This window comes from Rousettus aegyptiacus, unplaced genomic scaffold (assembly GCF_014176215.1).
Source record: "Rousettus aegyptiacus isolate mRouAeg1 unplaced genomic scaffold, mRouAeg1.p scaffold_m13_p_2, whole genome shotgun sequence".
NCBI classification, from domain to species: domain Eukaryota; kingdom Metazoa; phylum Chordata; class Mammalia; order Chiroptera; family Pteropodidae; genus Rousettus; species Rousettus aegyptiacus.
Genome location: NW_023416295.1, coordinates 18,434,363 through 18,451,780, shown reverse-complemented (window position 1 = coordinate 18,451,780; position 17,418 = coordinate 18,434,363). Strand labels below are relative to the sequence as shown.

Here is a 17,418-nt window from a genome sequence, read left to right as displayed (position 1 = left end):
AGCACCTTCTATGATGTGAAACAAATATAATATTCAATGGATGATTACTAAATGACTTAATGAAGGAAACGTCACCAAATGGAAATAGGTTGAAGAAGCTTACTAGAAAGTTTCTAGGTTACCAATTATGCCTCCATACTTGCAATAAAGAAATTCCCTTTACCAAACAATTCGAACCATTAACCTAAACATATATATTCTTTCTTTAAAGGTGGTTTCTTTCTGGTTCACACTTTCATTTTTATCTTTGAGCAAGAGGGAAAAGTTAATTATACACTTCGATTTTCAAAGCCTTTTCTTCAAGCTGAAAAGACTTGACCAATGGGCATAAAATAACTTTCAAATAAGATAATCCTCCATAAAACCCAAATCATTATTTTTATTTCCAAAACTACAAGTCATTATTTTTCCCTTTCCATCAAACTGAAGAACTTTTTATTCTACCTGCTAAATACATCTTCAGTGTTTCGCCCTAGTCTCTTGTCCTGCTATTACTTGTTCATCTTTTCCTTGGCATTCTCATTTCCAGCCTCTCCTAGCATACCAGCCAGGCATCTATCCTATATTCCACATTGGTGACATTTTTCTTTAGAAGATGCAAATTCGATTACCCCAGTGACATTCAGACATTGGATTAGCATAAAAGGCTCTCTGGGCATCAGGACCTACTACTTCAGTCTCATTTCCTACCACTCCTTTAACTCCAACGAGGTTCAACTTTCAGGAACCTGTTGATATTCTTTTATACCTCCAATTCTTAGCCTGTGAAAACTTCTCTGCCTAGAATGTACATTCTCTGTGAATCTGTGTGATCTATGCAATTTTTTCTCATCCTCGTACACAGATCAAACACTGTATATAAGAAGCTTTCCTTGACTTCTCCAGACAGAGTTAGGCCAGGTCTGCATCTGTGCACCTGGAAAAGCATTTATATGCCTTCATTAGAGCATTTGCCTCATTTCATTTTATTTTTTAAGTAGGTATTTCCTACCAGACTATAAGTGTAAGGAATTGTGTCCATTTATCTTTATATCCCCAGAATGTCCCATACAACTTGCCACATAGCAAGCCCTCGATGAATGCTTCTGGAAGATAGTGAAAGAATGCCACTTTGATTTCAGACACTTTCTTACTAGAAGAGACAGTGTGGGCAAGAGCATGTTTGGGAAAGAGAGGCTAGGAAATAGCACGATGTCAAATGTGAAAATAAAAGAATACTAATTAGTTTCAAGGAACTAATAGCAACCACAATGATGGCAACTGTAGCCCTCCTACAAGAAGACAAAAAAAATAAAAAAAATAAAAGAGAGTGAGATAAAGATGTAGCAAGATAGTAAGCGAGGGAAGGGGATAAAAATGATTCCAGTGTGGCTCTGTTTAAAAGGAGACACACACCAAGCTATGTACATGAGACAAGGTTAACGATGAGCTCTGGCAGCATTTTAAGCCTGTTTTTCTCTCTTACGGCATTTATCAATTCCTATCTCATACAGTTGGTTCCTCTCTAAGTATGTTGACAAAGAGGAAAGGAGATTAACGATTATCTCAAATTATTACTACAATGTGCCTAGAAAAAGTACAGAATTAAATGGCATTAAAATAAACTTAGGTGGTTAAAACTGTTCAATACTGAAGAACAAATATTTGGATCTATACCAGATAGCAGAAACTCCCCCTTCCCTACTCCTTGGCTCTGCCCCCTGCTCCCTCCAACACCTGAGTGTGTCTCCCACTGTCCCCATTCTCCATCTTCTACTTCAGTTTCAGAGCCACCCATGAGGGCCTCTACCTGTCAAGCACTAAGCAACCTGGGAAATGGGGTTGATGCTGCAGTTGGTTGGGAATCTTCCCCACCCCCCGAATGAGTGCTGTTTAAATTGTCAGCAGTTATTCTATAACTGGTTAATCTGCCACCAAGAGATAGTTAAATGTTGACTATAATTATTTATATTCACCTTATCTCCCCATAATAATATAAAGTTTTTTAGAGAAACTTATTCAGATCTGTCTGCAACACAGAGTTTCATAAATAACTATGAATGGAAAACTGAATTCATAGAATAATCCAGTCAAATGTCAAAACTGCAGTAAAGAACATCATATGGAAAAAGCAGCAGCGCCATAAGGTGTCTTTGGAAAATGTTGGCATAGCCCCAAGCCTCTATTAGCTACCCTGCCTCAAGCCACCTCCAAAACCAACAATTCCAACAGAAATAGTGTGCTAATAGGCAAATGAAATCTTGAATGGCTAAGTTAATGCTGGTAAGTAATATAACTTTAAGGGGGCTGAAACATTTACTATTTCTTAATATTTAATGCCTAGAAATGTAGTAGTAAAAAGAAGTATTTAGTGGGTGTTTACTGCACATCTAATACATTTCATTCTCATATCAAGCCTATGAGTAACACACTCAGTCAGACATCACATAGCCAGACCAGGTTCGTTGGACTGCTAGCCTCACCATTTTAACCTCTATGCTCTTGAACCTATGCTACCCTCATAAGCAGATAACAAAACCTTGTAATATAAAATTTACTAAGACTTAAAACATGTTTTAAAAAATTTTAGTTAATAATGATAATAATATAAAAGAAAATGGAGTCACAATGATAAACAGAAATAAATCTGATTCTTTATGTTATATAAAATATCCTCAATACAAAGAAATGTTTTAATTATTTAAGATGACAAAATATTTTAATATTTTAAAAAATTTCTCAACATATAATCACTAGCTGTCCAATAAACACAGGTCCACATTATGCACTATATAAAACAAACAAAAACCCCAGAAATAATCCTCGAGCTGTCTATAAATCACTAAATAAGTATAGTTTAAAATGCCTTTGGCATTCCTCAATTCTATTATTAAATATTGGCCAAGTCTTTTTTATAGAAAAGATATAAATGCTCCAATAAGATTTTTGTACAAACTTCTATGAATAATAAAATTTACCAGCATAAAAACATAATAGAACAAGACAGATTACTTCAAATCTAAAGCATTGAAATTAATTACTTTCCTTTTTAAGGCTGATTTACTAACAGTCCTAGAGAACTGTCAACTGATAAACTTTAGGGACTGCCTTCCTACCAGCTACTGGCTATTGTGGAGAGAGGGTGTTTTGCTTGGGTTTTGATTTTTGTGAAGGGAAGAGATGCCTATTTGGTCTAGACTGTTCTCCACACTTGTAGAAAGCAAAATCTGTAATTTCCAAGATAAATCACAGAACAGTTTGGAGAAATTTCCAATTATATCACTGCTCATTTACCTAAGAGAAATGCAAATACACCAATAACCAATTAAAACTTTTAGGAAACCTATAGACTTATGAAAACCATCTCTAACTTTGTGGTGCAACCAATGAAAGAGAAGAGTAAATAGTATCTTTTTTTGGTTTATTCAGGTTGGCTGCCATTACTATGTCAATTCAAACACGTTATGAGAAATCATTAGGGAGTAACACAAAAACTCAATATAGCTTGTTTGCAAAGTGTCCCAAAGCTCAACTCATTTCAAATACTTAAGAAGATAATCCCATACAAAATTAACGTGATCTAAAATTGTTTTGAAACAAAGTAAGATTTTATCTTCATCCTGAAGGCTAAAGAGAACTATTTAGCCCATAAAAAATTACAAAAGCAGTAGAGAAGGGAATGAAAACTGTGAATGCCATTTCTACCCACCATGGTGACTCATGACCTGCCCAGCAGCCTCCAAGCTGACATTCTGGAGATAGTTGTGGCAGCGTTCCTTGTGCTCTTCCAGTGAACTGCGCTGCTTGTAGCTTCGTCCACAGTAGTTGCACTTGTGAGGTTTACCCACTGTGAAGAGAATTCAAAATTAGTGTGCTGTCAGTCCCAGCCAAAGCAAAATTAACAGATAACTTTTGAGGAAGCATTTATATGCTTTTCAGACTTGAATCTCTTCCTCCTCCACACTGGGATTTAGATAATAAATCACCGAGACTAAAAGACAGAAAGAAGATAAGGCGGAGTGCACCTTTGGTAAGAGGGGAAATACTGAATCAAATTCATGCTCTGACTGTATCCAAGATGATCAATTTTCAAATTATCTGATGCTTAACACTAACATTTACTCTTACACAGTTCTCTCAGCTTTGACTCATTCAAAAGACTAATCAAGAGTGCCCTAGATACATAATGAGAAATATCTTTTATTTATATTTGGGGGGGGGCGGGGGATAAGGACAGAGAATCTTACTGAAGAAAACCAAAATGCAACAACTCGAAATGTCATTGTTTAATGAAAAGATTATTCATAGGTACCAAGAATACGAAAAAAGAATTCAAGTGATGAGAAAAAAGTACAGATAAAAGCAGTTTCTCTTTTCTTTCCACCTTGGTAATAACTATTCACACATGCAAAACTTTGTAGCAGATAACTGTATTCTCCCACAACAGTGCTATTCTTATATTACCAAGAACTAACCTACTAGGTGCTTTGAGTCAGGATTATTAACAATACCACCGAAGCCCTAACATATTCAGTTATACAATAATAGTAATATTTTCCAATACATTTCACATTCGGGAAATAAATTATTTCCTAATAGCCAAAGAGCCATATTGCAGTATACCTAGTAAAACACTGTGACGCTCACATTAAAACAACAACAACAACAACAACAACAACAAACTTTATAAAAGGAACAAAAACACATTTATGGAAAGAAGCATGTTTTAATGTAAAACCATTCAGAAGAATATCACAGAGCTCTTTGATTCTTGGTTTTGAATAGTAACAAGAAAACATAAGACGCCAGGTGGTCTGCGCCAAAGCCCTCAGTAGTAAAGCACAGAGTAAATCAAGTCAATGGCTCTCATTGGACTCCCACAGCAATCATTTTGTTTTGCCCAGAAGACAAGTAGGCAATTCTTTTTCATGGCTAAAGACAGCATCCCTGACTGCAATCACCTTACAAGCCTACTCCATGACACTGGTTATAAAGTGAGACTAAAATACTGTAATAAGGCAAGGTATTCACAGCAACGTAAAAGTTTCACTCTAGTGATTTTTCAAAAACAAAACAAAACAAAACAAAACAAAACAAAAACAGAAAAAAACACACAAAACCTCTAGAGCGTATTTAAACTGCACATATAACAATAAGTTCTTTCATAATTATGGTTTTTTCGTAAACCGTCTTAAGTAAACAAAAGCTATCTAAGGCATTAGTCATTTCATGAAATACTAAGCAAAGTAACTTCTATTATTCAGAACCAAGAATTTCTGAGAAGCTGAAAACAAGCAGCTGTGCATATATTGTGAAGAATTTGTATCACTGTTTAAGAACATTAGAAAATACTTTTAGTCAAAATATAGTATAATAATATAAATATATTTACACGGAATTGCATTTCAAGTTATGAGACTACACATTATAAAAAGCCTTTGTTTGCTATAACCACTACTCAATTTGCGGTTTTTTAGTGCTGTTTATCTTGAAATAAGTGAGGAATTTGTATTGAACAAATCTATTAACTAATTAATACTTATTAAACACATACATTGTAATTGATATACCACTGTAACTAGTTCTGTCTCCAACTTCCTCTTTATTAGTCTTGCTGCAGTGCACCCTATGATACCTGTTTTACTGTGAATATAACCTCCTTACGTTCTGCCCTTTACTTATATAAGCAAACTTGATACCTTCTCATCTTAATTAAAATGTAGTTCCCTTCCACTCCCCCGGGCTCACAACCCTCTATAAACTCCCAACTTACCTGACAAAGAAGAAAGACAGTATTTTTGAAGTCTATTCCATCTGTCTTACTTCAGCTGTTTTTAAAAACCACTCTTTCCTCTTCATTCCTTCCTTGTTCTTGGTGAGCCCAAGGAGTTTGAGTAAAATTTTCTAAAAGTATAACCCCTTAATTTTCCTAAGTATTCATCTGCATTCCACTCCAGCAATCTAAATTCTGGGTGACATGTTGACATTTGACATCTCCTAACTATTTTATCTCCAAGAAATTTGCTCTGGAAATGCTACACCTTTTCCCTTTACCTCTCTCACTTAATACATGTTTATTAAAAGCTTCCCATGTATCAACACTGATGAGGCTGGACTGCAAAGAACAGATTCTCATGGTGCCTCTCGTCATGTAAATGACAGTCTGATGAGGAACACGAGACATTTAATAAAATACACAAGGGATGTATTACAAATTGTAGTAGATTATTCTGCAGAGCAAAAGAATGTTGTGCTAGCTAGTATAACATAGGGGACCTAATTTAGTTCGAGAAGGTTGAACAGAAAGGTCTATCTCAGGTAAGAGCATTTAGGCTGATAACTGAAGGAAAAGTAGATGTTAGTCAGATAATGGGGGGTAAGATGGAGGAGGGGCAGTATTTCGGAATTTCCAGGAACTGCTGCCATGTCTTTCTATTTGCTCTCACGTACTTAGCTCCTTCGAAGTCTAGATCATGCCCTTACTAGATTTCTGAAAAATTTTTTTCAAATATCAATAATCTCTGCCAAATCTAATGGCTCTACGATCGCAACAAGAATATTTCTTGCCATTTCTTTGATATGTCTTGAAGTTCATGAAAACATTGTTTATATTTATTCTCCATATATGCATTTATCTGTATAATACTTATAAACCATGTGAGTTAATATGTATAACATGGATATTCAAAGGCAACCAGATTTTTTGCTATTTTCATTTTTATAAATATATAAAATACATAAATATTATAAAATCTCACCATCTGAAACACCTACATTCTGATAGTACCGAAACATTTTTTACATGTTTTTAATCACAAAACATTTTTGATGTGTGATTCGGATCACTTCATAAATTATACAAAGTGATCCCTCCGATTACTCTGAATCATAAAATCCAGTGGACTTCGATCAATCCTAAATCTTCCCAATTTCTTGGTCCTTATCACACTTTCATGTGTCATAAATCTGTGGTCTTAGCTCTGGAATCAGATGCTGTTTTCCTTCTCACTGGCTTCTCGACCTCTTCCTCCCTGGCAAATATCCATGTACCTCCAGACTGAGTCCTCAGTGCAGCGGTCTCCCCTTCTCCCTCTAGACTAAAGCCTGCGTTTCTATGCAACATCCAAATAATTTCCCATTTGCAAGCTCCTACTTGTCATTTAAATCTTTTTAAAATGACCTTGGTGGACTCAAAGTCACATTGTTCTCATCTGTGCTCTCACGGCACCCTTCATATTCTGTTGATATATTACTTATGATAATTGCATTGTAGTAATCCATTTGATATCTATTTCCCTAATCCAAATAATGAATCCTGTCATATGGACAGAGGTCATGTTTTACTCAATTTTGAATGGATAGTGCTTATGGTAGTTATTACATGTAGGAGATACTCAATATATACCTGCTCTTGAAATTCATACTTTCAAACACCTTCTGAGTATTTCCCATGCATATTCCTCTGAAATCTAAAATTCAACATATCCATTTTAAAGTTGGCTTTATTGAAGTATAGTTTAAATAAAATAAATCCATCCACTTCAAGTGTTGTTTTCAAGGAGTTTGGACCTATATAGTTGTGTGACTGCCACCATAACTAAAATATAGATTTCCATCACCCTTAAAAATTCTCTCTTGCTCCTGTGCACCAATTCCCTTCCCTATACTAGGCCTGTGGCAACCACTGATCTGCTTCTGTCACTACAGTTTTGCCTTTTTTCTTAGCATTTCATATGAAATGAATCATTCACTATAGAGTCTTTTGTCTGTTTCTTTCACTCAGCATGATGATTCTGAGATTCATCCATGCTTTTTGCATGTGCTGGCAGTTGATTACTTTCCATTGCTGAGCGGTATTTCATTGTATAAATATACCACGATTTGTTTATCCATTCACTAGTTTGGGTTGTTTCTAGTTTATGGCTATTAGGAATAAAGCTTCTGTAAACATTTGCAGCTAAGTCTTTGTTTTCAATACCTGGAAATGGGATTGCTGGGTTATATGATATATATCTGATTAACTTTGTAAGAAACTACTTAACTGTTTTCCAAAATGGCTATATCACTGTGCATTTATTTCCATGAGCAATATATTAGAGGTACTATTGTTCCATATCCATGCCAAAATGGGATTGCCAATCTTTTTTTTTGTTCACTTTATCCACTCTAGTAGTATGTGGTATTATCTCATGGTGATTTTGTGTTTTCCTAATATCTTATGAGACTAATCTTTTGACATTCACATATTTTCTTTGGTGAAATATCTGTTCAAACTTTATGCCAATTCTTTTTACTGTATTGTCTGGAATTTTATTATTGAATCACAAGACTACTTATTCTGGATACTAGTCTTTTATCAGATATATGCTTTGAAAATATTTTCTATGATTATGTCTTGATTTTTTGAGTTTCTGTTGAAGAGCAAAATTTTAATTCTGAATAAGTCCAATTTATCAATATTTTCTTCTATGCTTTGTATTTTTTGTGTTCTGTGAAAGAGATCTTTGACTCACCAAATGTCACAATAATTTTGTTTTCTTCTACGAGTGTTTTTTTAGGTCTTACATTTAGGTCTATGACTCATTTCAACTTAATTTCTCTATGTGGTGTAAGGTAAAGCCCATACCATTCTATTTTAAAAGGTGGATATCCAGTTGTTATAGTTCAGTTTGTGGAAACTATTTTCCCTCCTTAAATTATCTCACTGCCTTTGTTAAAAGTTAACTGATCATATATTTGTGGGTATATTGCTGGACTCTCTATTCCATTCTATTAATCTCTATGTCTATCCTTAAAGCAAAAGAAATGAATGAACTAAACACAAAGAGAGTGACAGGTACAGAGTACAAACTGATGATTGCCAGAGGCGAGGTAAATTGTGGGGAGTGGGGGGCTGGGTGAAAAAGGTAAAGGGATGAAGAAGTGCAAATTAGTAGTTACAAAACAGTCACGAGATTTAGGGTATAGCACTGGGTATAGAGTCAATATTATTGCAATGGTTGTGTATAGTGCCAGATGGGTGCTAGAGTAATTGGGGGGATCACTTCGGAATTATATAAATGTCTAAAAAAGAAAAAATTCTGAAAGAGTAGGTCTTACTAATTTAGTTATTACTATTATTTCCTTCCTTTACACATATTCTTTTGTAATTTCTTAAGAAGGGAGCTTACTTAGAGATTTATTTTTCTAATATAAGCACTTAATGCTCTATACATTTCCCTTCAATTACCACTTCTATTCTCCTCATGTTTATGTTTTCCTTTACATTCTTAAACATAGGGAGTATATTTACAATAACTGTTTTATCAACTTTGCTATTTCTACCATTTTGTCATTTCTGGGTCTGTTTTTATTGACTGATTTTTCTACTAATTATGGGTAATGTTTTCCATCTCTTTTGCATATGTTACTTTTTTAATGGATAGTGGAAATTGGAAATTTTACATTAGTGGGTTCTAACTTTTGTTGCATTTCTTAAAGTGTGGTTGACTTGTTCTGATGCCGTTACATTTCTTGGAATGAGTTTGATTTGTTTGACATTTGCTCTTATGCTTTAAGACAGAGTCAGAGCATGCTTCAATCTAATAGCTAGTTTAGCTCCAGTACTAAGATGATATTCATCTGAGGATTTTACTCAATGCCCTACATATTACAGAATCTTTCCTCATTGGCTGGTGAGAATGAATTGTCCCATCTTTGCATAAGCTCCAGGAATTGTTTGATCTTGTGCTTTCCGGAGTTTCCTTTCCCAGCTTCAGATGGTTTCCTCATATACATAAGAACATCACTATTTAGCCAAAGAGTCAAGGGGCCTTCTGCAAAACTCCAGAGCTTTGTCTGTGCAGCTTCTTCCTGTCTGTTACTCTGCCTTCCACACTCTAACCACTGCCTGGTTACGTTTGGGTTTGCTGTTCCTGAGCTGTGGCCTGCGAACTGCTCCCAGGAAGTAAGCTGGGGTAATCACAGGACTCATCACCTTTGTTTTTCTTCTCTCAGGGATCACAGTCCTATAGTGGCTATTGTTGAATATCTAAAAGTCATTTAATACATTTTCTCTGGCATTCTAGTTGTTCAAGGCAGGAGGGTAAATCTCGTCCCAAATACCTCATCATGATTAGAAGCAAAAGTCGTATTTTTATTGGATTAAATACCAAGAAAGTGACACTAATTTCATTACCAGTACAATTCAAGTAACTGAAATAAAGTTTCTTAAAAGTATAATTCTAAGAAGATACAATACTAAGTATTCTAAGACACAGAAGATAACTGGGACAATCCTTCCAACTATCTCAAAAGTTAACATATAGTCTCTTCTTTGACACATCGTCACACACACACACACACACACACACACACACACATCAGCATAATCAGTCAATAATATAGATACATATTACTGACTTGAGCAATTAAGTTACAAATTGAAGATATAGTAGTTTGATAATCTTGAAAACTATTAAGTTAAAAAAACTGCTAGCATTTACTAGTATTTTCTCCAGCTGTTGTTATGAGGAATTAAAAATAAATACCTGCCCCTATATTCCTAAGAGCCTCATATACCTACCCAGAAGAAAGAACAAGTCAAATAGCCATAAAGAATTTTGAAGTAGGAATGTTTACCATAAATTCATAAGGTGTTATGAAGATAAATAATGCAACCAAGTCTTATATTTTCTTGAAATATGTCACTAAAGAGTTATCCTAGTGAAACTTACAAAACAAATTAGAATAGCACTAATACATGTGGTAAATGTTTTATTCTTTAAACAGATGTGCTTACCCATATAGAAACATGAAAAGACAAACATCTATACACAGAAAACATATTTACCACTTGTCATAGCATACAAAATCAACAGAGCATCATGCATATATCATATTCATTTTCCTTTAATAAAATTAAATGGACTCACTTTATATACTTATACGAAAACTGGGAGCTAGATATCTGATTTTACTTGGCAATTGCTTACAGAATTATAAATTAATCTGAATATGAGCACTGAAATATGCAATTGACATTTATCATTTTTTTTTTGTTTTTAGTACCCGTAAGTTATATTTTGTCTCGTGTAGAACCAGTAGTCTGTTTTATTGCATGAAATCTCTATATGTAATGTTCATGATTCCTATTGTTATACTGCTCCCTCAGAAAAGTTTTTGCCAATTCATGTTCACACTACTAGTCTATGAGAGAGCCTTTTCACCATGATGTCAACAAGTACTCTCATTAAAATAATAAATTCTCCACTAATGTGCTGGCCTGTGATCCTCAAATTGCCGCAAGGCACTTTGGGGGCACTGAAGCAAACTCTTAGGAAGGATATTTTAAAGTAAGATTAGCACAGGATATTTTAAATGTTTGAAGGAAATAATAACAATTCAACACCCTTCAGACACCCTCCAAACTACTTGCTCACAGCTTCAAACCTATATCATATTACATTCCTTTAAATGACATCATCTCTTTGTGAAGCTAGGTTTCAGCAGTTGCTGCAACACAAAACAAGTACTATCTGAAAATAAGTGTGGAACAGAAAAGGAGAGTGGTGGTGTCCAATCGACTCTAAGGTCTGGGAAGCTGAACAGTGCCCAACAAGGGGTACAATCCCATTATTAAGCAATTATGCCTGATTAAAAATGAAATGAAAACATTGTGTTTTTTTTTTTCAACTCATGTATATTATTTTTTTCAAATGGCTCTAAAGTTATTATGACAGAAATACTTAAGTTATTTGGACCTGACCGCTTCATAAATGAAACTGTGAGGTATTTCTATTGGGCCTAAAGTCACAATGGAAAAAACTACTGAGACACTAGTGCACTGTGAATCAAGAAAGTTTGGGAATCTATGTGCTAGGCAATATAACGCAATTTGTATTTCTTTTACTTTGCACTACCAAAATTGAACACTGAACAAAAACATTTGTTAGCCATTTGCATGACATCCTTCCAAAGTACTTATTCAATACCTTTACCTATTTATCAGTTATATTCTTATTGCTGTTGTCTTTCTCATCAATTTGTTCAATCGCTTATCTATTAATGCCAATATTTCTTTGACTTATTTCTTACAAATATTTATGCTTTTTGAAGTTTAGAACTTTTTAATTTTCATGTGGTTAAAAATGTTGGTAATTTTACCCTTTGTGATCTATTTAACTGTTCTAAGTTTTAAAATTCTGTCTCATACTAAATTTTTGAGAAATATCCAAATCTATTTTTTTTCTAAACCTTTAGGAGTCTTAATAACTCGAGGTTTGTCTGGTTTCTTTTATAAAATGGTTAAGTGAGAACGAAAATTTTAGAAAGGAAACATATCCCTACTTGAAAAGTGAGCTACTTTGCAAAGAGAACCTCTGTTATAATAAATCATTACAGTATAATTAGGTGTCTATCAAAAATTATTACAGTAAAAGAACTTTTATCTCTAAAGGCGGGGTTTTCCAATGGTATTTGGGGAGGGGGAAATGTTCAATGTTCAAACAAGTCTTTGAGCCAGTACATTTCAGGTGGATTTCACAGAGATTCAAAACGTATGCTAGCATATTTAAGGTTCTTTTGGATGCTTAAATTTTATAACAAGAAAACAAAACCTGTTTAACTCAATGTTTCCTCAAAATTACTTTGAATGCAGATGTATTTAAACAATTATTACTTTCTCAAGTAAATATTTTTTCTGTGGACTGACTTTGAGAAATACCATACTATGATAATAAAATAGGCACACACTCCTGGCATTAATGAACTTCATTGTTCTTTTATAGGATTTGCCAAGTGTTGAGCAAGGACATATATAATTCCTTTATTAATTCATTCAATACACTTTATTGAGCACCTTTAGGTGCTATGAATAACCTTACACAAGATAGACATTAGCCAATGTTACTTAACTATTTATATATTTCCATTTGTTTTATAATGTAATATTAATTTTCAAATTAATTTGATTGATTGATGAATTTTAGAAAAGGAGCTACAGACATTATAGAGATGCAAAGAGTTATAATGCAGCAAGGATATTGTGAAGTAGAAATTTAAGACACAAGACAAACTGATGTATTTGAGATTGTTTCACTATTACAAATGTGCAAAACATTTATCACAGGGAATAAAAGGTACGTGGAAAGCCAAGTAAAAACTTTGAGCCATACAGAATAAATTAATAATCCAATTACATAAATTTTCCTTTTTGACATGATTTCTATTCTTCAAACAATTTTTCTCATCTAAATTTCCAATATTATAATAACTCAGGTAAGTAAGCAAGGCTTTCAAATGTTACAATAACCCAAGTAAGCAAGAAACTTGGATATTAAAGAGGTCTAATTAATATGGAAGCACATAACTTTACTTTAATTTATGGCTATTTCTATAGAATAAGGAATTTGTGTGTGTGTGTCTATATGTATACATAAGATAGTTTCACACTTGGTTTTCAAATTATAGCCCTAACCAGCTGTGCGTGAACCCTAGGTTAAGTTAAATGAGTAAATAGTTGTACCTAGCTCATAGCATTTATGTAAAAAAAAAAAAAATGAATATGGAAAACTTAATAAGGTACTTAAACACAGTAAGTGCTCAATAAATGGCATCTCTTTCCCATCATTAGCATTCATCACCTTCTAACATGCTATCAGTTTACTTATTTATTATGTTTTCTGTTGATTGCCTATCTTCCTTTATTAGAATGTAAGTTCCACAGGGCAAGATATTTTTTTCTTCACTGCTGTATCTCAAGTACCTAGAAAAATGCCTGGCATGTAGATACTTAAGAAATATGTGTTGAATGAATAAATGTAACTTCATTATTAGAGCTTTTTTAGGCTTCTTCACATGGTACCAGGTATTTTTAACTGAAAGAGGCCATCACCTATGTGTACTATATGTATTATTCAGTAAAAACAGAACTCTTGAGCTACATCTAGTTTCACAAGAAAAAAAAAAACATTTATTTTTGTGATTCACAAACTTGAAAAATATGCACTAGCTGACCCTACAGAAATTATAATGGTTCAGTGTTTTTCTTCTCTTTTCTATTATGGATTGAAAAAAAAAAATACATGTACATTATACCATATGACCCTCCTCATTCAATTAATCAACAAATAAATATCTTTTATTGTGTGCCAAAGGAGCTAGGGATACTTTAATAAATAAGACAGAGGAAGTCCATGATCTCACAGAGCTTACACTAGAAGGGCTGGGGTAGCCTGGGTAGAGATAGGCAATATATGCCTGAACGAAAAGCCAAGATAAACACAGATTCTGAATCAAGCTTTACAAGACTTAAAGATAGAGACAGGAGGATAGAGAGTAACTAGGATGATGCTTTAGGAAGGGTGCTTATAGAAGGCCACTATCTCCAAGGAAATGACATTTAAAGCAAATATCTGAAGGATAATGAGACAAGCGTGCCAAGAACTAAGGAAAGAGCTGAAGGCAGAGACTTCCCAGATCATCAGTGCAAAATCCCAAGAGGAGGCAAGAATAAAAGAACCTAGGGGTGGCAAGGATTACAGAGTGGAGTACAATCAGGTAGAAGTGGGCAGAACTTCCACTGGCCATGATAAGCAGTTTGATTTTATTATAAAAGCAATGTGAAGTTATTAAAAGATTTTAAGCAGAGAAATTACATAATTTAAGTTCTGGTGGCTGTTTGGAAAACAGGAAAGCAGAAGTATGGTGACTGAGGGCACAGGCTCTGGAGTCAGGCAGAGTTTATCTCTCAGCTTTTCCTGAGTATTTGGAAGTTGTATAAAATTCACATATGTAGTTACACTGGGAAGATTTTTACTATATCGGAGAATAATTTTTAAAAAGTACTCTCACAAAGATAATTTATACTGTTTTTTGGTTTATTTTATTCTAAATTTATCTTCAAGCATTATGGATCACTTTTGTTTATTTGAGCATGATTCAGTTCTTTAGTTTTATTATGCTGAGCACTTTTGTGTGTATGTGTGTTTAAAATCTAATCCAAATAATGTTGGCAAAATATAAAAAAAAAGGTAAAAGGATAATAACCTTAATAAGATAAAACTTTACATGTGGGACCGTACATATGATATTTTAAACTACAGAGTAGCGAGAAGGTAAGTAGCTTCTCTCTTTAAAATTGGCTTTCCTTATCTGTAAATTACAGGCCTTAAAATAGTGCTTGTCACAACATGAAAGACTATTAAATATTAGCTATTAACTTTTATTTTCTAATGAATTGACATTAATCATCTGTAAGAAAATACAGATAGCCACCACTGACCTCCACTAATCGTAAAAAACTAACTTTCTGGTAAAAATGCAAAAATGTTCAATTGAAAGCATCCCGATTCATTCACTCATTCCATCAATGCAGTGTAGAAGGTGCAGATGAAAAGGAGAATATAATAAGATCTCTTATTTCGAGATGCTAAATTTAAGATCTTTTTATTCTTATCTGTATCATTATTATCATATTTCTATACAATGTAAAGGGATACCACTCTGATAGATGATTTATGATACCTTAAAATTCAATTATATTCTCTCTATATATTTTACATGCTTATAATAAATAATATATTGGTTTTCATTTACCTTATTTTTATGGTTTTCTTCCACTTGAGAGTTTTCTTACAAGATTTGGCAAGATAGTAAAGCCTGTGGATTAACAGGTTTCCTTGACTCGCAAACGAAGATCAAGTAAGAAAATAAAAGGAGTGGGTGGGGGTTAGCCTACGAAAAAAACGAAAACAAAAACAAAAACAAAAAACAGTGTGATGTGCCCTTCTGGACACTGAGTGAGTACTGAGGTTGGCAGGCCACCCTTCCACTTCTGCCATGAAGTTCCACACGTGCCAGGCCTGCTGGCACAGCAATGTGAAAGGGGGAATGTGAAACGGCCACAAGTTCAGACTGTCCGCACCAACATCCACGTAGGGTGCAAAACTGTTGATAGTAAACTTGGGAATGAGGACAGTGTCTGCAGAAGATTGAAAAGAATGAGAAATAGATTCACGATTGTTGCCTATTTCTTTAGAACTACCAAAAATTGGAAGAAAAAAAAAAAAGAAATCTTCCAGCAGTAAACTCATCTAATAAAGGTTTCTGTACCAAAGTGAAGACCTACATCAGATGAATATGTATTACAGAAAAAATTTTTCTCTTTAATTATTCTTTCTAGAAATAAGTGTCTGCAATTTAAAGAAGCTTGACTACTGCTATTTGAAAATATTCCATTTGAAATATACTATCATATATGTTATTTAAAATTTTAAATCTTTTATAAGGAACATATAGGGCAAAGTATATAAAGATTATGTGTCTAAAAAAAAAAAAAAAAAGGTGTTCTACTGGGTGGAGATCACATGGATTGTCTTACCAGCTGACCTGACTGAAAGTGGCTTGTCCCTCATAATCAAATTTCAATGAGCAGAGTCTAGTGTGTGTTTTGAGAGTCAGGAATGAAGTCACTAATCCCATCCGCTCCCTTCGATGTTTATTGCAAAGCATACAGAGAAGGCACCACAGGCATCAGTATCAGGATTTGAAGGGTGAAATCAGCATAGCACAGTTATGCAAATCATGTGTGCAACTGACACAGCCTGTATAATTATCAGGGTAATCCACCGCTATCAACCACCTCCAGGAAGGAAAGGAAGGGGTGGAGGGTGGGGAAAGTTCACACTTGGGAGATCACCCAGAGAGTGGGCCAGGTGCCAGGTCTACAATCAGGTAAAAACAGTTCCTTCTCGTGGGAAGCTTGCAGGACAAATTATACTACACTTAATGCACCATCACTATTATGAATGAGCTGCACTAGATTCAATTTCTGAACCAGCATAATTTAATCCAATATGTCTATCATTATCTACTGGTAAATAAAATAGTATTTTTTAAATGGACCTTTTTGGCAAATCTGGTAGAAAATCATGGTGATCAGGTTTTAAGATAATATCAATATGAAAATAACTGATGATAATCTTTTGGCCAAGTACCTAATATTCAGACCTTTTTTTACTCCATTCATTCCAAAAACATTACTATTAATATCCAGAGGTCTATAAACTGCAGCAATTTCGTGTATACAAGTCATTTTGTATGTAATACAAACTAAAGTTGCTTATTTATGTACTTTTTCTGGCAGTCACCTAAAAAAATAAAGTGACATAATTTTGAAGTATATGAAGGATTGCGAAGAAATTCTGTGAGAAAGACAAAAGAGTAGAAGGCAAAAGGAATTGAGAGGAAGATAGTTTAAATAAAACAAGATGGAAAGAGGGCATATTAGGAAAGAGAATGAGCGATTACAAACGCTACATGCACTTTAGAATACCTTTTAGTTTAATGGAATTCCTGATCAGTCAGCAATTTAAGGAAGCAATGTGGCTGTGGTAGTAACTTCTTTAGTAAGAAATATATGTTTGAGGGCATATCATTCTCATGATGGATTAAAAGACC

General features: G+C 34.1%; 1 protein-coding gene across 21 annotated transcripts in view; it reads right to left on the bottom strand.

Annotated features, from left to right (window-relative positions):
* IKZF2 (IKAROS family zinc finger 2) overlaps nt 1-17,418 on the bottom strand; it is a 147,114-nt gene that overhangs the window by 19,069 nt on the left and 110,627 nt on the right. For all 21 annotated transcript variants that reach the window (XM_036237523.1, XM_036237526.1, XM_036237522.1 and 18 more), the window contains one exon: nt 3,689-3,826. In XM_036237523.1, the coding sequence (XP_036093416.1) occupies nt 3,689-3,826 (138 nt within the window). The remainder of the gene's footprint in view (nt 1-3,688; nt 3,827-17,418) is intronic.